Here is a 26,089-nt window from a genome sequence, read left to right as displayed (position 1 = left end):
GGAATATTTTGTCTTGTGTTATTCTGTTAGACTTATTTGAGACTAACACTGAATTTCTTTAAAGGTCTTTCAGTTAGACTGAATAGATTATTTATTCTTATAAACTGCATTCTAACCAACAATGCTGTAAGCAAGGCAGAATTATGGTGTGTATGTATATGTAGATAGAGAAAAACTCTCTGCTTTGAGCATAAAACTAACACAACTTCAAGTAGAATCTCATCTTTGTATCATTAGAGAAGACTTGTTATACTTTGAAAGTTCAACTTGGAAAAAAAGTACTGTCTTTTAGATTTACAGTTGGACTCGATGATCTTAAAGGTCTTTTCCAACCAAAATGATTCTATGGTTCTAAGTTAAAGGAGCAGAAAACATTCTTACCCACTTTTGTTGAAAGGAGAAATATCCTTCTGATAGAAGAATAATGTGAAAATGCCTCTCTGCTCTGCAACTGGAGTCTTAGGGCACTACTGCTCATGTACAGGAACTTGATTTTCCTAATACCTGGCCTGAGTAGGCAAGCATAAGCAATATGAATTTCTGTAAACTAATTTCTGTTCAGTTGGATAATGACTGATTTAGCTGACACCCTTTTGTGCAGAATTGCTCTGCACTACCAAGCAAGCCCAATTAGGCCTTTGAAATCCACAAGTACAAGCTTGTTATGGTGAGCTTATTTGTAATGAAGCATCCTAAATTCAAGTGCACTGTCATCAACTAGGATGGAAATATTTTCTTATATTGATGACACCAGAATCTCAAATGCTATTTCCAGGTGAGATACCTTCTTTTGGGATTTCAAATAGGATTTTTCTTGAATGCAAATGGGCTAACTCAGAGCATTCTGTGTAGATATTTTTTGACAACTGACCTTTTCTCCAACACACCCACTGTCATGACACCAGGTACATGTCTGCAATGAGTTTCATAAAAAGTCACACGTTTGAGGCCAAGCATTGTCAGGGTGAAGGGTGACCTGCAGAGAATCAGCAGACAGCCACTAGTGGTAGCGCAAGCACAGTTTGTTGTCATGGTGTTCTTTCTGGCCAGGTACATAGTGCCCACTCCCAGTTTCTGAGGATAACTGGCTGGCCAAGGGCCATTTTGCAGAGGTGAAGATTCACATTGTAAGGCTTTTGGTTATGGTCAAAGCCAGTGCATACCAGGAAGTTCAACGAGATGATTGTCAGATGCTTCGTTTCATGGAAAACAGACAGTCCTCTCGGTGTTTGTTCAGATCGGGTCTCACACCCTCTCACACAACATTATTCCATCTGGAAGAAGGGATACCAGGACACAGCACACTGGACCTGTGCACTGGCTGCAGCTTATATCTAGTTTTATATTTGGTTTTGCACTTACAAATTAAGTCATTACTTAATTTTGAATCATCCAATAGTGTTTGCCTTATTTTTCCTGAAACCCCTAGTATTTCTAGAGATACTTAGGTGAGTTCAGTTTCCATTTGTAAATCAACCTTCGGTACATATTAAAAATGGCAACAATGAACTACATGGCAACATGTAGTCCACTTTTTCCATGGTTTAATTTTTTAACAGTTTTATGAAGACTTATTTACAGAAAATTCTACAGAAGATCAAGTATATCTGTTCCTTTGTTATCATTTCACAAGTTTGAGTGACTAATGGTATTAGTAAATATTCAAGAACAAGCTCTGCAGAATGTATATTTTGTTAATCATAGGATAAGAGAAAATGGTGCCCTCCACATAGTTCTGATATTTATTTCAAAAGTTGTTTTTTGATAATCAGTTATTCTGAGTTGTGATTAAGTCCACACAGATTTACTGCACCTTACAATTTTCTTTTTGCTCATCTTGCTCAGGTCCCTGTTCATTTAGAAAATTTTTGGCTTCGTGCATCATACGACTCTCTCTAGTATTATCAGAGAGAGTTTTTGTGGATTGTTTATATGGGTAAAGTGGTGACCTTGAAGTAGATTTCATTGGTGAAAAAGCTGTTCCTGCTTGGGACCGCTGTTCTTCTTTTGCCTGTAACACAAAAACGTCTTGTTTTACTGGTAAAGGAAAACCTTATTAGCTTTCCGCAGTAGCTCAAAAGACTCTGCAAAAGACTAAATATTGGGAATTTGCAAAAAACCATATACATACATACTGAAAACAGGAAAAAAAATATTTTGAAGACATTTATCACTTTGAACATACAATACAGTGAGACTTGATATCAATTGTTTTGGTATGGAGTAAGATGGAGTATCTGCCACAAAGCTGGCAAGCTACTTGCTAGGAGCAGAAAAAAAGCTAAACCAGGAACAGAAAGTACACTTAATCTGTTTACTAAGGTATCCAGCATTGTGTACTGAGATCTGTATTTCATTTTTCCTGTACATATTCTGCAAACATAAAACACAGTTGTAACTTTTTTTTCTGACATCTGGACAGAAACCACTGCTTTCATGTTTTAACTGATGTGCAGTCAAAGAACTCAATTTAAATTCTACATTACATTCACATAGGAAAGTGAATAAATTTGCCCATGAAAATGACAGGGCACATTTTAAGCACCTTGAGACATTTGCACCAGTTTGAAACTGGGTGTCTGAAATGAAGTACATATAAGTACCTGTCAAAGAGAAGGAAACACAAGGCTTATTTCACTTTTAAAATAAGACATATTATTTACTGCATTAATATAAAGCATGAAACAACATGTTTTGATGGTTTCAGCAAATGATGAAACAATATTATGAACGATTCCTCCAGAAATTCCCAGATGTATGTCATCTTGAAATAAAACACATATATCCAGCAATGTCCAAAAGAGAAGGCCATAAATTCCTGGAACTGATGACTTCTGTATATTTACACTTGGGGGGGAAAAAAACAACTCTGAAATCGTAGTTTCTCCTATATAGTTGAAGGTAAGGAATAGCCTGCCCTTAGACCTAGACAATACAAGCTTAGGCAAAGAGGAGGACTGTCTGGGAAATCTCTCCCTCAGTTAAATTAAAAACTATTTATTACTGATTACTTGTTATTTGCTGTAACCTTGACTATGGTCAGTGAGAGCCTACAACAAAACAAGCTCAAGGCTTCCTTTCTTTTTTGCACTACTAGTTTCTTTACAATCAACACCCTCTGTTTGTTTCTAAAGTTACAGGAAAACATACATAAATGAGTGTAAATAAAATTTATTGCATCACTTAATGAAATAGTCGTAAAACACACACCTCCAGGCAACGTCTGTAAGAAACAGCAAATTTTGGCAAGTAAACTAACTAACCCTTGAAACAACATTCATGAATTCAGTGGATTCACTCTCACTTCAAAATACAGATTTCCTATTGCTATAGCTCAAAATAAATTATGGTTCTGATCTCACTTGTCTTCCCAATGGTGCCTTCTGCCTCAAAACCTATACATCCACTAAACTATATAGTTCTTGCCTTTACTTACTTTTGGTATCTTGCCAACATACTTTATGTGCTAACATAAAATAACTGCATTTAAAAACAAAACAAAACAAATGTAAGTTGTACTCTTGCTTTATGGCTTCTCTTTTGGCTGTGTGGCAGACTCCACTGATTTCCAAGAGAATGCTTTTGTGTAACCTGGCAAACTGGAAGAAGAATTTTTATCTACTGACAAGTTTCTATGTAGTCCTCAAAGGAATATCAGTATATAGTAACTATTTTCTTAATGCTTAACTTGAGATAGCATGGTAAAAAACTTTGGAGGAGATTTTGGAAAACAAAAGGTTTATTTCTCTCCTAAAGCTGGAACATTTTTCTATAATCTGCAAAGTATTTGCATCAGATTATAAAGAACACCTTATTCTGATGTACTGAGAAACATTCAGCAGTGTGTCATATTACTGAAAACACTTGAAAAGTTAATGTAAACTTCAGTTACTAAACTTTTTAAAATAAAAGTCAGCTTTCAAAACCTAGCTGTCGTATTTTTTTTGATAACCCTAAAATCTGGTAAACACTAACATTAAAGTCTAGTTTGTTTACCATCCAAATGCTCCCAATTTACATATTTAACAGTCTCTCAAATATGTGTAGTTATTTTATAGCATCTCAAATCTGGAATTCCAAGAAAAGTTGTTAACAGAAAACTTTAAGCCTCAACTCAGACTCTGAGAACCACCACAGTATAAGGAATATCTGCTCCTTAATATCCATTATAAGAAATTGAAAATATACCTGTATTTAATTTACATTTCTCAATAGGTTTCCCTATGAAGTCACAAATTACGTCACAGGAACAATTTGCAGATGGCTAGCATGGTCAAGACTTCTGTCATGTGTTAGTGGTTCAGTATGTATGATCTTATCTTCACTGTATTGCTGAGAAATATTAAGAATGATGATATGTCCTCAAACTTATTTGGCAAGATGAATGCATTTAGTGAATGTATGAGTTTTCCCCATAGCTTTCATACCCAGATAATTTTTTTTAAGTTACCTTTTGTGGTTTGCTGCCACCAGCTGTCGAACAAGAGCGCTCACCAAGATTATCTGGTCCGCATTTTCGTACATCTTGTATACTTGAGGAAGCCAGGTGGGGACTGGTTCTTAGATTTAGGGTTGTCCTACGTAAAATATAAGGGCTAACCTTTCCAGTGGGGATATCAGCAAACCCTGAAAAATAACCAATATCTATTAAAAACAGCTAAATAAGTTACACTTTCTCAAATGGATCTTCTCTTTTTTCACAATGGGGATTAAAAATAGCCGATTAAAATAAATAATTTGTTCTATTGAAGAAAATGGGTCAAAAAGATTGCTGAATCTTGTGTATTCCAAAATTCATATGCAAGCCCTAGAAATTGTAGACAAGGTACAACACTAATTATATAGCAAAGTTTTTCAAACAAGTGTTTGGTCTTTTTCTTTACAGGTACATTATTATCCGGAGAATAATTTCAGCCCGAAATCATGTACTGGTTTTACTAGAATTCAATCAGAACATAATACTGTGACATTATATTCTTGATTTTTCTTATTTTTCTCTGTGTAGAACTATAGTGTGATAGATTGGCTATTATCTCTGTATTTAGCCTAGAAGTCAAATATTAACTGGCATGTATGTCCTCAGAACAGCCATATCTCCAGAAAAATAATAAAGCTGGTAAGAAAATGAAATGCAAATAATGTGTAGACTTAGAAATCCTGACTTCTGTGAGTGATCACTAAAGTTGAAGCAATTCAGTAGCTCTATGGCTTGCCCTTTAATGATTGCAACTGCATTCATTATAAAGGGGTACTTAATAGGTAGCTGAATGTACAATATATTTTTCAAGCCCTGATTTGTGCAATCTTCTCAGTTACTTTCTGCTACAGTGAGCCTCTATATGGAATCAGGCTACCTAACTGCATTCATAGTAGAATGAAACTGAACTTTCATGAAGATGTTAATATATTACAGCTGCAGGCAAGACAGCTTCAACTCAGGGAATTTTAATCAATTTCATGTATTGCCAATTCATACACTTTTAATTACTGATTTTAGTATTGAAAGAAATAAAAGCACACAAATAAGCAAAAAAAAAAAATGCGGAAAACACCTCAGCTTTCCTCTAGACACCTCTCTTCCCCCTATTTTCTGGTCTCCAGTCACTTCACTGCATGCAACACCCTCACTGAAGTATGGGAACACGGGAGACAGGGATCAGATCCTGCTCCTTCTTTTTAATTCAATTGCTCAGGCATGGAGGAACCCACTGGCTACAGACCCTCTGGGGTCGTACTTCCTCCTCAGTCTCCTCTCAGCACCCCTTGGGCCACCCACCAGCTCCCACCCCTGCTCAGGCCACCACCACCCCCCCTCCAGCACCATACTTTGCTTCATCATTACTCCAGTTCCTCCAGCCCTGATGCTGTTTTCCTTTGTCTCAGTATTTACTGCCTTTTCTTACTCAAGTTTTCACAGAGACGTAACAAACACCTCTGACTGGTTCTGTTTTGGCACATGGTTTTGTCTTTTGGAGCCACCCGGACCCAACCATCTCCCACATGGGGCAGTCTGACCTCCTTCTTCAGAGTCCCCCTGCAGCCCTCACCACCAACCACTTGCCAGTCAGACCCTGCACAGCTATTAACTACCTCTTTGACCTCATAAGGAGCAATACTGAAGGAACTGTCAAGATATGGAGGGAGCAAACATAACTCCATCACAGTACAGTACTCTAGTGGTCCATTCTTGTGGCCTTTAAGATTACAGTCACTGTACATCTACTCTCCTGTAAGTTTCAGTGAATGGTTCAAATAAGGCTTTTAAATTACCAGAGCAAGTCTTCTGTCAGCAAAACTTTGTTGCTGTTAACATATCATATGCTTAGCATCTAATACATGCATCATCAGGAACTAAAAAGTTGTGACTGCCAGGACCATTTAACTCTTAGTAGGATGGTAGTTATTAAACCAACATAAACATATGCTGGTGTAACACTACAGCTCCACAAACACTAATGTGGCACCAACTGGAACATCTCCTATTGCCTACTTTCATCTTCCACCATTGTCACCAAAAATGTTTGCATAGTCACAGACTCATCCAGAGTAAAATTAATTCAGCAGAACAAAATAAAATAAATAAAGAAAACCAACAACCACCTGCTATGCTCAAAGAACATTTGCCTTTTATAAAACACTGTAAATACCTTTTCTCACTACTTCTGGAAGCCCATCTGGTTCATCGTCAGCGTTCTCCTGACTCAGCAGATTTTGACAGATATCATCCTTCCTTTTCTTTTTAGATGAAGTCTCTGGCACAGGAGATCTTGATTCTCCATTATCATTCCTGTTGTCTTCGTATCTCTGCCTTTTACTTGAAAGCTTAGTAGTATCTTCATCTGACCTCATCTCTTTGACAGACTGATCGCTCACCTTTAATGAGTTACCTGAATTCAGCAAAGGAGTGCTGACAGCATCACTTGTTGGCTGTTTCAGCTGAGCACTCAACAAACTGACTTGTGTTTTTAGCATCTCATTTGCTTCCTCTAGTTTATAATATTTAATAATTAGAGAGCAGTATTTCTCCAAGTTCTCATTTGCTTCTCTGGTTTTCATTTCTGTAGAATCCTGTAATTCTTCCAGTTTTAACTTAATTTCTTCTGTAACAGCATTCTCATCAGCACCTTTCAAAGCAAAATATCATTATTCATATAACTCACAAAAAAAGAGATGCATATATAAGAATTTATAATGCAATGATCACACATCTTTTAATTACTTATACATGTTCTATAACTGTGTACATATATAAAAATAACAGTGTATAACAAAATCAGTAATATGTTAGACATAATGTATTTGCTAAATAGAGAACAAACATGCAAAATTTGAAAAGAATACTTGACCAGTGCATGGACACACATTTTCCCTGTTATTTTGTTACTTCCGAACACTTGAGTTTGTACCCCTAACTTTCTTAAGTATCATTTACAATGCAATGCATCTCATGAGATGAGCCAAAATATAAAGAATAAAGCATGAGAATCTGAGGGGAAGCTTGCTGGAAAATTATAAAAGAACTTGTACACAAGTTTTATTTACTAAGAAAAACATCCCCTTTCTTCCTTAAGTCACTTTTAACCACAAAAATGTAATATTTAAAATATATATTCATAATCCGGATTTGCCTCTGATACTTTAAGAGAAAGGAGATGAAATAGATTTTCAAAATGTTTGACACATTTGCAGTTGTATTTTTTTAATACTAGTTGAGAATCATGCTCTGTGTTAGAGTTGCATATGTAAGTGGACATGCAAACTAATGCACTACTAAGAACGCATTAAGATTTAATCTAGATTCAGTTACCTTCTTTCTTTGACATAGCTAGATTTTCCTTCTTTAGTAGTTCCTCATGTTCAACTAGTTGTTTCTGCAACACCTCCTTTTCCTGTTCCAACTGCTTACAGGATTTCATCCACAACTGCACTTTACTGTGGGCAAGTTCATTTTCCTTCTTCAAATGAACTATAATGTTAGTATTATCAGCCTACAAAATAAGAAGTGCAGTTATTACACCAGAGACACAGTTCTTCCATTTAAACATTATAATATCAAATAGAAGCTCAACTGTTATGAAGAATTAGTTGTAGAGCATGGTTGTAGCGTATACTTGTTTGCTTGTTTCCATACAACCTCATTATAGCAGCTCCTTTACTGCAGGAAACATGAAAATCCTCTTACTAGATGGGTACATATGAGTGATTAACTCAACAGAGAAAAAAGAATTCAAATGCCAATAAAGGAGGCATATTCTCTTCTGGTATACCAGTAAGTTATGAATGTTCTGATGTCAAGACTAGCATCCTACCTTGACATTACTGATGTCAAGACTAGCATTCTACCTATGAGAAAGCCATATGAACTCTGAGACAGTAGTCCTTTTTCCACCTGTTATCACTTCATTGATGTGACATAAGGGCTTCTTTCCAGGTAACAAATTTCAAACCAATACTCGAAATTTTAAAGTGGTCTCTCCTAGTCTGAGTCTCCTTTATTCTTCTTTTCATCCCTAATACATCATCTTCTTACCACAGAGGCAAAATAACCCAGCCTGCTTTGCACTCAAAAATACTATTCTCGGCACCAGCAGATCATTCATTTCGACTCAATTCCACTGTCCTGGGCTGCTCCCTGCTCATTTTGTCTAGAACCAACTTGTGTGCAAACACTACATAGTGAGCATGGCTGGAAGCCCTGTATGCTACATTCACACTACCATGGGTACTGTTTCCTGTCACTGGCACATATCCTATAGTACTGTGCCATTGGACTGCTGGTATTAAACAAATCAACACCACAGTGGTGGCCTCTATGGAATGAAGAACTGTTGAGCAAGATGAACATATTGCAATTCAGTGTTTACTTGCAACTGAATTGACTACTGTTCACAGTATGTGGAGCTCATAATTTGTCATCACTGAGAACAGTTCTGTCATTTAGAGAATTACACAAGTTTGTAATTATAATGAGAATCCTATATAAGCTGGAATAGATAAACTCTCAAGAATCAAGAGCAAAGTATCAAGACCAATGCTTAAGACAGAACATGGTATCTTTTATCATCAAAGTAATTCACAAACAGAAACAGGCACTGCAAAGTCTCTTTGAGTGTATTCTAACCACGTTATAACCCAGTTGCAGTGTTCAGTGTAGAAATAGACTGCTGTGCTTAGTATCACATAAACCAATTCTAGGTGATCTTAGCCATGGCATATATAACAGAATTTTTCTAATGTAGATCAATAGTAACCACGTTTCCTCCATGACCTGTGTTCTCATTAATGAAACAAAGGCTGTATCAAAGACAAGCCAAAGCTCTGGAGCACTGGTTCCAAATCTTACGTTTATTTTACTACGTGGTGCGCCTTGGGGTTCATATAATTGGCAATCCTTAAATATTTTTTTTCTTACCTTAGTTTTTAGGAGTTCTCCTAAGGTTTGATTAGCTTCTTTAAGGGAATTATTTAGTTCTTCTTTATTCGACTTCAAATGCTCAATTTCCAGTTTTTGTGAGCTGATAAAGTGCTCCAGCGAATTCATCTTATCGTGACAGGCCTCAATTTTTACTTGATTCTAGAGAAAGAAAATGTGCCTAATTACTATGATACTAAAAAGGACATTGAGTTGTATTTTAAGAACATATCACAGCTCACAGGAATTGCACACCAAATTTGCTTGGTATGTTTTGAGGAGTTTAAAAGTGAAAGAGCAATTTGCCTCAAGTATATATTTTGAATACCAGAATCCTGCCTTTAAGAAGTCTGCCATTAGAAAGCCCTTATATTTTACTACAACTTGCTCTTAAATTTACTTTATATTCATAAGAATGAAAATTATTATGAAATCATTATAGTAAATTGTTTGCCTGTATCCTACTGGCCTCAAATACATATTCATAGACAGATATTTCTGCAGAATAGATGATGGCTCCTTGTATACATCATGGTTGACAAACGCTTTTCCAACAAATTTGCCCTTATATCCTAAAGTGGTTGATCTTTCTTCCCCATTCCTACCAAAACAAGCATTCCCTGGACTAAAACACACTGTTGCTTTCCTTTTTTCAAGTGTATAGTCCCAGGTATGTTATACGTACACTTAACAATTACCAAGTTCAGAACTGAATTCATCTTTCACTGCTTGCTATAGGGAAAACAATTGATTTAACACTTACTGATTTCCAAGGTAGGTATATAGAGAGATTGGAAATATTGTTAGCAAAGACAATTTCTTTTGCAATAGGATCAGCAAAATTTTGTAAAATACATACAATTTAATTAAAAACTCACAGCACCATTCTTCCCATTTTCCGATTTACCTTTTGGTTTGCTTCTGTCAGAGCATCCTGATGCTCTTTTTCTGCATGTAGTAGTCTGTCTTTGTATTCTGATATTTCTCTTTTCATTTCACTTTCTTTTTGTTGTAGTTCTTTCTGGACCATCTCCAAACTCTTAGTCAGTTCATTTTTTTCTGACATAGTTAGATGCAGCTGAATCTGTAAACAGTAATAGCACATTCCCTGGTATTTAGAATTTTCTCAATGGATAAACAGTTGACCCATTAAACTATTTGACTTCGTATTTGAAACATCTTCAGATTTCCAAAAACTTGGTAAGAAAAAATTATGAACAGTGGCAAAATGCACTGTAATCAAAGAATGGAACATCTGAATACAAAAGGCAGGATAGGAGGCAAAGGAGGGTCTTCTAAAAAGAAACATGATCTGAGAGGTACACCGAGTGCAAGTTCGTCAACACTGTTAAATCAAGCAGCACTGCCAAAACCAAAGCTTAACCTCTCCAAACATTGTTCCCTCTGAGACTGACTTGAGAGTTTAAAGGTCACTTTCCTCACCCTCTTTAAGATGACAAAAGTTTGTAAGCATTTTAATTCGCTTTTATAACTGTACTTTTTGGACAGTTGGCCAAAATTTCCATACAGAATTTCTGAAAGTTGCAGAAAACTCTTTTGTTTTCCTACTGAAAATCCTCAGTGGCATGACAGAAACTAGCTCCTGGTTATAAAATTTTGTAAATAATGTTACTAAGTCAAAAGACCACTTCAGATGTTTTAAACACATAATATTGTTCACAAATAGGACCTACAGTTTTCTAGATGGTAAAACAGTCTCTAAAAATTAAATATGAATAAATTAAAAATGAAGACACTCAAATTGTTTCTTCCTTGACTTTGTCCAGAAAGTATTTTAACACTACTGAAACACTGAAAGTAGTTTAGCTTTAAAACAAACTTGACAAATGTTACATTTTGTAACACAAGTCTGATGATTGAATGCCTGTAGCAGAGGCGGTTTCTTGGCACTGAAAGATTTCTAGATATCCACCTGTGGCCTTTACACCAAGAAAACATAGTTTTGATAGAAGGAAGAAGGAAAAAATATTAATCATTCCATCTCAGAAGAGAACATTAAATTTTTGGAAATTTGGAAGCAAGAACCTCTGATATTGTATATTAGCACAGCTCCCTTGACCAAACCCTATGCATTTAGTGTACTTGAGCATCTGGCCTTGAACACAGAAATATGACACATGGGGTAGTAACTAACTTTGTTCTTTTCTGAATGTTCTTGAAGAAGTTGTATTTCTTCAGCAAGTTTGTTTCTTTCTGTAGTAAATTCTTCCTGTAAGTTGGAAATCTTCTGTTCAGCATCACTTAGCTTGACTTGCAGCTCAATACAACTTTCAGTCAGTTCATTTACCTGAAATTGAATTTTCCTGAATTATTTTTAATACATGTGTCATGACTTCCAAAGAATTATCTTATATGCAACAAGTAGTTTTTAAGATGGGTTATCTTATTACCATAGCTGGTCCAACTCCAAGCAAGAGTCTCAACAGGCTAATGCTGTTTTCACATGGCAAGTGTCCAATTGTTGTTTCACTTTTTTTTTTGAGCTCCCCAAGTACTTATTCTTGATATAAAAACTCATTCACCCAATGCTAATTTGTTTTTCCTCTTTTTCTTCTACAGGAAAGAGGAAACTCTCCTACATTATTTGATTACTTAAACTTCTATGTCTACTTTCAAGCAACCTTCCCATTCATCCTACACAAAATAATGTCATACTTTCCAGCTCTGTAATTTCAATGCAAACTCATGATTGCATTGAAAACATAATTTTAAAAATAGGATGCTTACTGTAAAAGACTAAGGTTTAAGTTATTTTAAGATATACTTTATTAAGGAAGTGGCAAGCCCAGAGTACACTTTATTCTCGCTCCTAAAAAGGGAGCTCTACCCTAACGGAAATGGTATTACCTTTTTACATAAAGTGCTCTTTTCACAAAGTGTAGATTCCAGTTCCTTCTCAAGGTCCTTATAAGACACTTTTAGAATATTCAGGATATCCGGAAAGGTTTCATTATCAGAAAAATGTTGCTCCTTCAGCTTCAACTCAGCAGACAAATTCTGCAGCCTTTTTTTTTCCTGGTGCCAACATTCACACTCATGTTGCATGTCAGTCAGCTGTAAAGACAGCTCCTCTGTTTCTTTCACCTGCTTTTGAAGAGCATCATTTTCCTGCACCTTTTCATTGAGTTTTTGTTTACAATCCATCAATTCTTGAACAAGTACTTCCCTCATTTGATCCAATTTTATATTTTCATTTTTTATTTCCTGACATTCCTGCAATAGTATTGTTTTATTTTGCTCAAGATGAGCCACCTCATTAATCAAGACTTGCTTTTTTGATTTAGCATCTGCTTCCTCCTTGCAAGAAAGCTCTAATTTCTTTTTCATATCTTTGAGCTCAGATTTCAGCAATACCACAGTATTTTCAAACTCAGCCTTGATTTGCATCTTTTCTTCCTCCTTTTCTGCTAACAGTTTTGCTGTAGTCAAATTTGAAGACTCTAGTTCAAAGATTCTTTCTTGCCTTTCTTTTAAATCTTTAGCCAAACACTCTTTTTGTGAGGTGAGAACATCAATTTCTAAGTTAGAACATTTCAGCTTTTCAGCCAACTCTTCCATCTCCATTGTTAATGTTTCTGCCTCTGCTTTAGCAGTCTCTGATTGAACAATTGCATCTTCTAGATTTTTCTCCGACATCTCCAATTCTCTTTCAAGCCTCTCTATTTTATCCAGAAGAGAGTCAGCTTTCCGTTCACTCTCTTTCAACTTTTCAGCAACGTGGTGTTTTTTCTTCTCATCGGATTCAATTTTTACCTTCAGCTTCTCAATTCCATATCGCATTTGGTCTACTTCTTTCTGTGCTGAGCTTAGTCTAGCGGCAAGTTCGCTTTTTTCCATTAATAAACCTTCCAAAGATCTAGAAAGCTTTGACTTTTCCATTTCTAATGAACTTAGTTTACTCTGCATCATTTCTGACTCTTTTATAAGTAGTTCTTTTTCCTTGTTCAAATCTGCTGCATTCTTTTGGAGTTTTTCTTTTTCTAAGGTGAAAGATACAGCATCATTTTCCAAACTTTGCAACTTCTGCAGAAGATTATCTTTTTCAGTGCATAATTTATTTACATGAGATTTTTCAGCCTTGAGCAGATTTGTTTGTGTCTTCACTTCACCCTCTAACCTTCTAATGAATTCAGTAGAATCCACCTTAGTTGACTCTAGCTCTTTTAATTTCTCTTGCAGCTTCTGATACTTCTCATCCAGTTCTCTTTTATTTTCAGACAAAACACTCAGTTCTTGGCCAATATGGTTTCTCTCAGCTATGACTGAAACAAGGTGCTCTTGAAAGCTAGCAACAGTTTTCAGGTGAATTTCCCTCTGCCTTTCTAATTGCTGACATTTTGCCTGAAGCATTTCAGTATCATTCTCTATGAACAAAGCATGGTTCTCAATGTTAACTTGCTCAGATTTTTGCCTCCCCTGTTCATTCTCAGCTGCAAGAAATTGATTGTGACAATCTCTCTTGGTCATTTCTACATCATCCAGTGTGTCTGCTGCATTAAACAATCTAACTTTATATATCTCCAGCTCAGACTTTACTTTCTTAGGTTCTTTTTCTAATGACACTACACCAAGAGATAATTGCTGCTTATTGACAGAGACTGATTCCAGTTTTTTCTTTATGTCACAGTCTTCTTCCTTAACAACTACAGTAGATTCCTCCAGTTCTGCAAAAGCTGAGCTCTTCAGAGTTAATTGTGCATTCTGAAAGTTCAGCTCTGAGTTCAACTGCTCAACTTTCATTAGTAAATCAACATGTTTATGGCTTTCTTCTGTCTCATAGATAAGCTTCAAATTTTCAGCAGTTTGTTGTTTTGCTTCCTCCTGAAGTGTTTCAGTAGTTATTTGATTTTCATAGGAATCTCCTGCACTCAAAAACATACTACTATTGGAAAATGACAATGCACTGCCATGGTCTGAAGGGCTGGTTATTTCTCCTGACATACTTTTATACTTGTGTTCTCCAGAAATCTTCTCAGTATAATTTTCTGTTAATCTTGGTTCAGTAGTCCCAGTTACATTTTCACACACAGAAGTATCTCCTACGGCCATTTTCTCCATGGGGATTGGTTCAGGTTTATTGCTTTTCAGTGCTGAGTTTTCAATAGGCACTCCCAATTGATAAGGATTATTGTTTTCTTGTTCAATGTTCTGCAAGGGCTAAGAATCAATCCATTAAAAAAAAGAAAAAGAATATATATAAGAAAAAAAACAAAGCAAGGTGAGTTTTTAAAGTTTTCTTAAACTAGTAAAGCTCCTTTCCTTATGCAAAATAAATAGAAAGCATCCTTCTCTACTTCATAATCTGCTCTCTTATGGAAAGGATTTACACTTATTTATACAGACAGGCATCTGTGGTCAAAAGGTTTTAAAGATACTGAAGGATAAATTTCAGCCAAATTTACTGAGAGATTAAGTGCAAAGATATCATATGTGTCTACATGACAAAGTAAAAAATATTCAGTATCACTAACGGGGGAAATATTTACTGCTCATCTTCTATTAGACACCAAAGAATCTTCAAGAGACACAAGCCCAAATCCTCAAACAACCCCTTTTCCAAATTACCACTGTCTGTCAGAGCTGGGCTTACATTTGGCACCACCTGATGCTCTCATTTGAAACAATAAAAATTAGTAACTTCAAAATCTGAGGACTCCAAAAAAGAACTGGGTCTGAAGGCAGCACCTGAATGATCTATATTGAGTACTTAATATTAAAAATGCTCCAGCTATGTATGATACAGAACAGTATTTCTTTCCTCAAGTGTCTACATATCAGTGTGGATGCTCTATGTGAATTGCAAGCAATACATACAGCTGCTCAGTGTTGCAGAGCTAGCCAAAATGTAGAGCTTTAAGATGCTCTGAGAGCAGTGTTAAAAATTAATTTCTATGTTGACTGGGCACTGGAGGCCACTTTCACAAGACTTAATGGTCAAAACTGGAAATCTCACAAGCAGAAAATGCACCTCTTAGATTTATTTCTAAAGAGAATTAGTCTAATACACTGCATGCAAGAATTAAACTGGTTTTCCTCCACTCTGAGTGACATTTTGATTCTGCCACTCCTTATAAGGAGAGCAAAATCTAGTTCACTGGTTGCAGGTCATCCACAGTGCTGAAAAAAAGACAGAGCTGACTCCTGAATTTCTTGTTCCCTTAGGTATTTCGAAGGAATTCAGGCTGACATGAAAATTAATTCTCCTGCTACCATCTCGTTCAGTTCTGCTGTTAACGGTACTGAAAGGAATTAGAGGTGTGGAAGTAGTCCTAGTTTGCTTGTCCCATAAAGGGATACGGGAAGTGTGTGCATCTTTAACCAACTGTTAAATCAGAGATCGCAGCCTGTAAGCACAGTACAGATACTGTGCATGCACACCCACTAACACAGCGGGATCCACACTGACATAGACCTGAAGAAAAACAAAGAAAGTAGCACAAAGTACTACAGAACTAGACTAAGCTTGTTGGTTTTGTCATCCTTTGTTATTTCTCATGACCCCTGTGATGCAGAAACCAGAACTCAAGGTATGGATTCTTTTACTACTTTCTCTAAAGAACAGTACCGCTTCTGCGGGACACTTCTAAACATATTTAAGTTCAAAATTTAAATTTGGCCTCTCACAAATCAAAGGGTTTACATAAAACTGATTGGCACGACAGCAATCACTTACATTTTCAACATCCGTGTACAGCAGTGAATGAGAACTTAAATCAAGGACTTGTAGTTGGAATCTTGCTGCTTCCAGCTCCAAAGACAGATTCTCAGTTTGTTTTCTTTCTGCTGCCAGTTTGCACTCCATCTCCATAGTAATGTTATTCAGTTTCTGTTGCCATTCTTCCTTGTCAGATAGATTTTGCTGTTTGAGATGATCTATTTCTTTTCTTTCGGAAAGTATAACTTTTTTCAGCTCTTGTATTTCCTCATTTTTCATGTTCTCTTGAATGTGAAAATGGTCTTGGAGCACCTTGATGGCCTTCTCGTATGTCTGACACAGCATCTGAAGTTCTTCAATTCTACTCTCAAGGTTAGATTTTGTAGGAGTAATGCTCTTTGGCTCTCTAACAGAGTCCAATTTGTGATCATTATGACAATTTTCAACCAAAATTTTTGTTGCACCTTCTGGAATTATTTCTGTAGAACTGTCTGGCTGGTTCGTTTCCTCTGTCCATTTGTACATACCACTGTTAGAAGAATCAACCACCTCACTTACTTCTAGAAAACAGGTACTTTCAAAAAGATCTGAGGAAGAAGTCGTAGACTTGGTTTGATGTAATTTAGACAGCATGTCATTTTGGCTAGAAGATAGTGGCACTCTCACAGAATCTATACGAGCATTGCTCAGACTTGTTGACAACGCAGAATTTTCTGCCTTCAGTATTTCAATGTAAGACTGTAGCTCAGATATCTTTGAGCTCATACTGCAATGTTGTTCATATAATTTTATATGCTCATTCTGGAAAGACAGAAGCTTCTCTTTTACTTCAGCAAAGTGTATTTTAACTTCTTTGCTGGAAAGTTTTAAATCTTCATAGTCAGAATTGGATCCAGTACTGCGTTCTTTAACTCTGAAGGACATTTCCTTATTATCAAAATACATTCTCAGATCACTGTTATCACTTTGATCCATAAATTCGTCAGAAAAATTATCTTTCTCTGCTTTTAAATTTTTATCTGCATTCATTATGTTCTCTTCCTCCTCTGCCACTTTATTAATACCTGTGATGTCACTGATTTTTGAGTCTTTAAATCCAGAGATTAATGCACTGTTCTCACTCTGCAACCTCTCACACATTTTCTCAAGCTCACTCAGATTGTTTATTGTTGCCTGCAAAGAGGATGCCAGCAAGTCCACTGAATAACTTTTCTCCATTTCTCTTTTGCCACAATTCTGGGAAACACTAGCAAAACTATACTCTAATGAGTGGTCATCTTCATCTAATACTGTACGTGGAGAATCTGAAGCTTTCAAATCTTTTACAGACAGTAGTTCTTGCTGCAGTCTCTCTTTCTCTCTCACACTTTTCTCAAGCTCTACTTCCATGCCTTTTAAAGCAGTCTCCAGTTGCATCACTTCTAACCTGTAGTTCTCTAGGGAGAGTTCTCTGTCCTCAAAATCCATTTGAAGAAGCTCAAGTTTAACTTGGTATTTATTCAGCTCAGTGTCCTTTTCTTCCATGGATTTCCTCAGCTGTTGTGAATAGAGTCTCTGTTCACAACTAACAGAACACATTAGAGGTTCACTTTTTGTTTCTAGTTCCTTCCCCAATTCCTCTTTGTCTTGAAATATGATACCACATTTCTCTTGCACTGCATTTTGTGTTGCCCTGACATTTATCATTTCCTGTTTTAAACAGGCAAACTCCATAGAAGGCACATGTTGGATATTGGAAAACTCTGACTGCAGTTGCTGAAGTTCCTGAACCAAATCTTTTTTTATTTCTTCTGAGGCTATTAATTTATGCAAGATATCTTTATTCTCACTAAACACCTGCTTCTCTTGTTCTAATTTTGCTTTATTTTCCTCAAATTCAGTTTTCTGCTCTCTCAGAATGCTCATTATGTTTACATTTTCTTCTTCCACTGATTTGAACTTTGCTTGCAAAACTTCAAGCTCTGTTTGGATTTCTTCAGTTCTTGATTCAATACGCTGTCTTTCCTCCTTGTGTTTTCCAGACATTTCAGAAATTGTTTCTTCTCTTTCCTTTAAACAATCAGAAATATTTTTATTTGCTTCCAGAAAAGTTATTCGTTCTTGCTCTAAAACTCTGCTTAAAACCTTAAGGGTTGCATTTTCTTCATTAAGTTCCTCAATCTTTTTCCGATATAAGCAAATCATTGAAGACATATCCTTCTTCTCCGAATCCCATGTTCCAGACATGAGCTTCAGCTGTCTTACTGAATCTTCAAGCAATTTATTATTCCTCTTTAAATCCTGAAGCTCACCTTGTTGGTTTTCTAATCTTTCATTCAGAGTTTGCAATTGCATGTCCTTTTCCTCAAGAACAGCTAAAGTTTTTTCAACTAATTTCTGACGTGCTGAAATATCCGCCTGCAAGTTACTAATGTGCTGTTTAGTTTCTGTCACAAAGTTTTCATGCATCTGTTCTACATTAAATAATCTTTCTTCTGTTTCACCCTTTATTTGCAGTAAGTCTTCATACTGCTGTTGCTGATTTGAATTCAGCTCCTTTTGTGCCACTAAGGAAATCTCAAGAGAAGAGATCTGATCTTGTAAAATGGCCAGATCCTTAGTTTTTCCTACTTCTAGGAGAGCTCTTGCACATCCATGATCCTCAGCAAAAGAGTTATTTGCTGCAAGTTGTGTATTATCTAGAACAGTTTTATCCTGACCACTTCGTAAATTAACTTCTCCATCTTCTGTCAATTCTGAAGTATCTTTTGCTTTTACAAGACAACAGATTTTTTCATATTCACCAAGCAAGTCATTATAACATTGCTCCCTTTGCAGTCCTTCACTTGCTGCTAATTGTAACTTTTCTTCTAGATCACCAACTTGGTTGGTAAGCTGGAATATTTTACAGGACATATTTTCTATCTCTTTACAGTACTTTTTATCAGAACATTCTGCTCTCTGATGAAGTTCATCAAAAGCTTTTTTTTGTTCTTCTAATTCTGCATTTTTACATTCCAGCATGTCCTTGAGTTCTCTAATCTCTGTGCTTTTCCTGTCACTTTCAACTTCCATCATTCTGAGTTTCTCACTATGTTCATGACTCTTGATTCGCTGACTTTGAAGGGAACTTTTCAAGTCATTAATATGAGTCAGCATATCCTCCTTTTCAGACTTAAGTTTATTTATAAAATGATCATTTTCATTTTTCCACTGAGAAAAAGCAGTAACTTGTTTTTGCAATTCTTCACATTCTCTCTGCTTGAATCCAAGGACCCTCTGCAAGGCTTCTAATTCTTCCTCCATTTTACTTATTTTACAGTTTTGTTCTTTAATATTATTTTCTTTTTCCTTGAGCAGGTCTTGGGTAGAATTTTGTTGCTTTTCCATGTCAGCTAAAGCTATTTTCAGCTTCTCTAGTGAAAGGAGGCTCTCCTGCTTTTTGAATTTCTCTTCCAGTAACTTCATCTCTGCTTCCTGAAAAGTATGCTTATCTGTAAAAGAAAATACTATTAAATCTTTGCCAGTCAATACTGGCAATTCTACTGACAGTTTTCTAGATTAATATTACTATTTAATTTTACTATTTTCAATTCTCATTGTAGTGCAAATCATTACTCTCGTTTTCTCACTGGATAAAGGATTTTTTTTATATCACCTTAGGCTATTGGGCACTATGTACTTGTAGACTTTGTTGACTTTCCACCTTACAGTCTGATACAAGTCTGCACTCCAAGCTGGTCAGTCCATACTTTACAGGTGTAACTACCTGCTGTTTCTATGTCTCATTTTCACCAAACTGTTATATAAAGTAACATTGGGTTAGGTTTTTTTTCCTGTTTGTTTGGTGGGTTCTTTTTCTTTTTACAGGATAGGTCACATTCTGGTATGCGACCTTCCTGTGGGTCAGTCTTACTACATCTCTGCCAAAGAACGTTTAAGCCTAGACAGTCATATTCCAACTTGTCATAATTGTTTCCCTGCCTTGATAGGAACAGACTAAGAACCAACAAGGACAAGTACGGGGTGTGTGTGTGTTGGGGGGGGGAGGTGGCATTAGTTCCACTAGCTGTCTGGTAAAGGCTGAAAATTTTCTATATGATCAAAACCAACTCAATCAGTTGAAAGGCAATGAAAAGTTTGGTCATTAATTTTAAGGACAACAGAAACAAATTCAAAAACTTAATTTTAAAATCTTACATGAAGTTTGATTGATGCACAGAAACAAGTTGGATGCAAAGAAATAAGTGAGACTACCCCCTTTTTTGAGTCAGATCCAGCAGAACTAGAAAGTGTATTTCAACTCAATTCCTAAAAGCCCGTGTTCTCAATTAGAAACAAACACTGCAAGCAAGACTCAACTATTGGTGGTTATGCAACATTTTCCTACTTTTTTTTTTAAACTCCGTGAAACACACAAAATAATTACAGTGGTTATGCAACATTTTCCTACTTTTTTTTTAAACTCTGTGAAACACACAAAATAATTACGAAACAGAGGTTCTCTGGTTTAAATACATTCTATGAAATTCAGTTTGCTGATAAATTCAGCACACTTTTCAAAACTGCATGTCTTCAGGAACCATAGGTGTTCATAAACAAAAATTAATTTCCATTTAGGAAAAATTCAACATTGGTTAAAAACACCAATCAGATCCCACAGTCAGACCTTCTTACTTAATGCACTTCAATGAAACTTACAGGACTGCAGGAAACACACATCATTAAACATACATTCATGCAACAGGAGTTCTGCAAATGTAAATATGTAACTCACTTTTCATCTCTTCTGCAAAATTCTGGCTCTGCTTTAGAGACTGCTTGATTGTATTTAGTTCTACTTCAAGTTGGTGGATCTCTTGCAATTTTTTTTCAAGTTGACAGTCAAGAAGGTTTTTCTCTTCCTTCACTTCCTAAACCAAATAAGACCATATTTCATGTGAATTGCCAAGAAATCAAATAATTCAGTTTATTTAAATCAAAAGAAAGATATTCCATTAGGTCCTATTAAGTATTTGGGCAGGTATGCCTGGGTTCCTAAGCACTGCTTGGAAACGTAAGCTGAACTAAATTCTTAAACTACTTGATAGCATCTGAGAAACGTAGTTATCATGTCGCTTGTTTGCAGAGCAAACAGCTCCATATGACCTGCCTCAAACAGATTGAGACAGGACAGGACATATCCTACAAAATCTAAGCTGATGAAGTTAGGCTACCTTCCCTAAGCAACAAAGGAAACAAATCCCTGCAATGACATAAAAATTAATAAGAAATTTATAGATCAGATTTAATCTATCATCTCATGTGGAGACAAGTTATTTTTCCACTGAACATCATCATCATGTCAACACTGATCAAACTTTATTTAGAAGTGCTTACTCTTCCAAAGGGTTGTTTTGCCATTAAAAGTATTTTCTTCCAAACAAATTAAGGTAAAAAAAAAAACCTACAAAAAACCCAAAACACAACAAAAAACTCCAAAAAACCCCACACAGAAACAAAACTATGTAACTACACCGCATGTAGGAAGCCAAATAAAAGTTTTTTTAAGGAAACAAATATTTTTTCTCCAAACTTCTGTGCTTCTGGACGACAGATGGCATGGCACTGGCATGGCCCAATTGGAAACAGGCCGTCAATTATTCATCCCTTTACTACTAGCAGATGGGCAGCAATTCACAAAAGCCAAGCTCAAGAACTGAAAAGGTCTGGATGAAAAAAATTATAAGCTTACTGGCATGGCAGGCTTGTTTTTGCCACAACATAAATAAATCACTCTCGGAACATGATTAAAATCGTCACTGTCACTAACAGTTACCTTCCCTTCTACTCAGAGCCCTCCCTACCCATAGTTAAAAAAAAAAAACAAATATATTCCAGTCACATACAAGTTTAAAGAAAGTTTTTTAGTAATCTTAAAGATAATTTTTCAAAGTAGTACAAGTGTCTAAACTTTTTGCATTCAAAGCACCATACACAGATTCAATACAAGTACATGAACTAACTGTTCATTAGAATATCTCAAGTGATCTAGAGAAATAAAAACAATCTTAAGGAATTAAAATGGCTGAAAGGTCCAATTATTTGGATTTGATGCTAACATTCCCAATAAGCAGCATTCGGCAAAATCCAGGAACTCATAATTTAATGGACTAAGTATCTGCTATTAACTAGCCATTTAGATTTCCCAAAGCTATAAGCAAAAGAATCAATTTGGTTTCAACCCAGTTATTGACTGAACAACCTTGTACATTGTTTTACTCAAGGTTAGCCATTCCATAACTGTCCCCTGAAAAAGTAAAAAGCAAACCAAAGCAAACTCCAGAATCGATATACAGGTTATTCTGGAGAAACTCTTCATGGGGCAGGTTTACAAACAGTTAGGGACCAACTGACCAATTTTTACAAGAATAGTTATGGGCTTTCTTGCACCACCAAAATGTAAGCCATATGCTAAGATGCCAGAACTGCTTAACTATTGAGATACCACCATTGCAAAGTTTAGTAGTCCTTAGATTAAGCACATCCAGTATGTCTCAGAAGTCTTATCTGTTTTACAACTTTTTGGGACATCGGTCTTATAATAAGAACACAGCAGTGGATTAACCTGTGGAAAACAGCATTGGTCTAAGACTGCAATGATCTCCCTTTAATAAAGGAAAAGAAATGCCAATTTCACTCTTGTTTTCTTTTGCTATAAACAGAACCTGCTGTCAACAGAGCTTCCAAGACTTTGAAAGAATTTGATGTAATTTTTTGCATTATACTTATTTATGACAGCGAGGAAAGCAAGCCATGGCCTAAGTTCTGCTGACATATACCATGCTTTCTCAGGTGTGAGTCTTAAGATAGAGAACTGTAGTGTTACTGATCTCTTCAAGTATTACAATCTCCCCCAGATTAAGCTTCATTATAAATTTATCGGTCATGTTCTAATACATCACCATGGTCACTAGCTGTTCAACTGTCTGACCAAGACAAACAAACATGAAGAAAAAAAATACCTGACTAGAGTTACAGCCTAGTAAGATGGATATAAGATCAATAGATAAAATTAAACACTCAAGAATTTGCAGCAAAAACCCCCATATTTCCACAAATTAGATGCTCTTTGACAATGGGATCTTAAAAAACTGTATCAAATCTAACCTCACTCTATAATTTCAAAGCCAGAAAGGGCATGAGTTCACAATATCTAATATAAATTATCTTCACACCATTCCCCCCCCCCCCCAAAAAAAATAATGAAAGATTTTATTAAGAATGTGCAGAAGTTTGATGGAGGCTTTCTTCTTCTGGGATACATTGGAAAAAGAAAAATTGTCCTGATTAGCCTTACCACTGGAAGGCACCAGTTACATTTATTTACTAACTAGGTTTCAAGGACCACTATATGCCATTGAGGCCAAGTGGCATGGAAAAGCCCGTATCTGTACCACTAAAGTCTTCTATCTCTCAAAACAGGTGGCTCTAACCAAACTGCTTGCTGGGAATGCTCCCAGACCCATGAGAACTCTCAAACTGTGCCTGAGAATTGTACGAAAGAGTGCTGGTCAGCTGGGCTGAAGCCATGCAAAGTGCCATTCTAACAATCAACAGTATAAATAATCACATTTCAACACCTGGGAATGTTCCCAGACATCAACATGAGCCAGCAACGTGCACTTGCAGCCCAGAAGGCCAACCGTATCCTGGGCTGCATCGAGAAGCGTTGCAAGCAGGTCAAGGGAGGTGATTCTCCCCCTCTACTCCACTCTCGCGAGACCCCACCTGGAGTACTGAGTCCAGTTCTGGGGCCCCCACCATAAAAAGGACATGGACCTATTGGAATGAGTCCAGAGGAGGCCACGAGGACGATCAGAGGACTGGAGCACCTCTCCTATGAGGACAGGCTGAGAGAGTTGGGACCTCATTTTGTGTTATAACTAAGATACATTATTAAGATAATCCGTAAAAGTGTTTAAAGATCACTTATGGGAAAATACGCTACGTGAGTAAAAGCCTGACAGCACTAGTGTTTACAGATTGCCAGTTTATGCTATTAACTCTATAAACTATTCCTCTGCATTGGTTACCTGAAAGCTTCTTGTCAAATCAGTTTCCTTAGCCTGGGCTGCTACTAAAGCCTGCTCTGCTCTGCACAGCTTCTGGGTGAGATCACTGGTATCATGTTCCAAGCGTTGTTTCACTGACATTACCTGTAAGAACATTGAAAATTGACATTGTATTCACAGGCATATATAACTTTTTTTTTTTAACTCTCATTCTTGAACTCCAATATTCTATTACAAAATAAAACTACATTATTTTGTCCCACCATGAACCTAGGGTTTCTTTACTGTGGTTTAGAAAATAGCTGCTTATCACCTTTCCAGTCATTTGCCTCTGACCAGAAAGATGGTATGTCTCTAAAACACATCTATTTCCAGATTGTCTGAAATTGGATTAATATATCCAACTTGCAGCTACATCACCACAGTGATATCTGTAGGATACAAATGAGATTGAGAATGTAATAGCCTTTTTGCTAAACTATGAGAATGAGAAAGTTGGGATCATAACTGCACTTCTTGCTCAATTGAGACAGATTTTACAAAAACTGAACAAATTTTAGCTCTTTCAAAATCGTGCTATAATGCTCCAGATTAAAAAGGAAGGAAATGTCATTACCAAGTCAAAGAGGGAAGAAAACAAAACCAAACCAAAAGCCAACTCTCTTCTGAGGCCATTAGGTAATAAATTAGCTTTCTTGGAGAAAGAACTAAAAGGTACCTGTTTTTCTCTCTATGAAAACAATTTTTTCCGTAAGCATACACAAAAGAATGTGCATATAAAGAAACCCCTACTGAAAACACTTAACTGAATGTATTCTCATGGCACTATTTCCAAAATAAAACAAGCCTGCAAGAAAGCTGCTGTTAGTGTTAGAAATGCTGTTTCAGTTCAGCCTGTGTGCTAATGGGGCTTCTCAATATAACTTTCAAAGACGTGTGGCCCTTTTTAGAAATTCATTTAGCTCTGCTGCTTTGTAGCTGCTCTCAAGAGTTTTTTGAGGCTTTTAAACATTCCTCTTTTCTGGTCACCCACTCTTCAGGCTCATGCTCCTTTCTAACTTCCTTCAAATTGTGGTTTTGTGATAACTAATGTGTTCTAATAGCTAGTTACTGCCAAAGCTCTGGAAGAATTCCTTTGCACTGATGTTCCTCCTTGCACAAGCCCTGACACTCATCCAATTTTGTGGAGAACCAGTTCAGAGAGTTAAACTGAGAGCAAACACTCATGCCTGTGTACACATATACTGATTTATATATAATATTTTCTTTGCTCTTTCTGCATGGCCAGGGTGTATGAGATGGGGCTGCTGATCCAAAGGGCAATTACCCATTGATCTGTTTAGCTCTAGTATCAAACTGCACCTCTGCACATTTTCTATATAAGGTGCCTCTTGTGATCAGCCTTAGCTGCTTCCCTCTCAAACAGATCTATTTTAGCTGCACTGTTCTGCATTCACATCTCCTTCCCTGTGGGAAGTGGACTAGCATCAAACTTTTAGAAGTCTGTAATTCACATTTAAATACATAGTATTTCAGTGAGAAATGATAAATACAAACCAGCTAATACAAACTGTACAAAACATTAGCACCAGTCCCCACACTAATTATTTTTTGCTTTTCATATAATTAAATTAAGGCAGTACTGCTGAGACAACTGAATATCAGCTCTAGAAGAAGATTTTAATATAAAAAAAAAAAAGCTTACTTTGTCAAATTCTGCCTGCAGAGTGTTGAAGTCATTTTTGGCTTGCTGTAGCTCCTGATTCAGTTTGTTTTTTATCTGGTTACACTGCTGATCCAGTGTTTGTAAGGAACGTTGCTGACAACAGAGTTCCTAGAAAACAGCAGTACAGTAGCAAAGAAATAAACACAACTGCAACAAGGCTCTGCTGTGGTTACTGGAGCAATAACTGATTTTCATTAGCAGATACCGCCTGCTCAGAGACACTTGTCTTACACAATGAATAA

General features: G+C 36.4%; 1 protein-coding gene across 1 annotated transcript; it reads right to left on the bottom strand.

Moving 5' to 3' along the window:
• Positions 1–1,804: 1,804 nt before the first annotated feature.
• On the bottom strand, positions 1,805–25,955 carry CENPF (centromere protein F; the record flags this gene model as incomplete). The annotated part of the gene is made up of 12 exons (XM_010171259.1): positions 1,805–2,011; positions 4,451–4,626; positions 6,648–7,124; positions 7,808–7,988; positions 9,413–9,574; positions 10,320–10,496; positions 11,568–11,720; positions 12,281–14,581; positions 16,107–19,561; positions 20,845–20,980; positions 24,143–24,265; positions 25,827–25,955. Coding segments are annotated over 12 exons (7,677 nt in total), but the record flags the coding sequence as incomplete, so codon positions are not given.
• Positions 25,956–26,089: the final 134 nt, after the last annotated feature.

The sequence above is a fragment of the Antrostomus carolinensis genome, unplaced genomic scaffold, assembly GCF_000700745.2.
Source record: "Antrostomus carolinensis isolate BGI_N321 unplaced genomic scaffold, ASM70074v2 scaffold17917, whole genome shotgun sequence".
NCBI classification, from domain to species: Eukaryota; Metazoa; Chordata; class Aves; order Caprimulgiformes; family Caprimulgidae; genus Antrostomus; species Antrostomus carolinensis.
The sequence above is the reverse complement of the archived record's forward strand: the minus strand, read 5'-3'. Positions and strand labels throughout refer to the sequence as shown.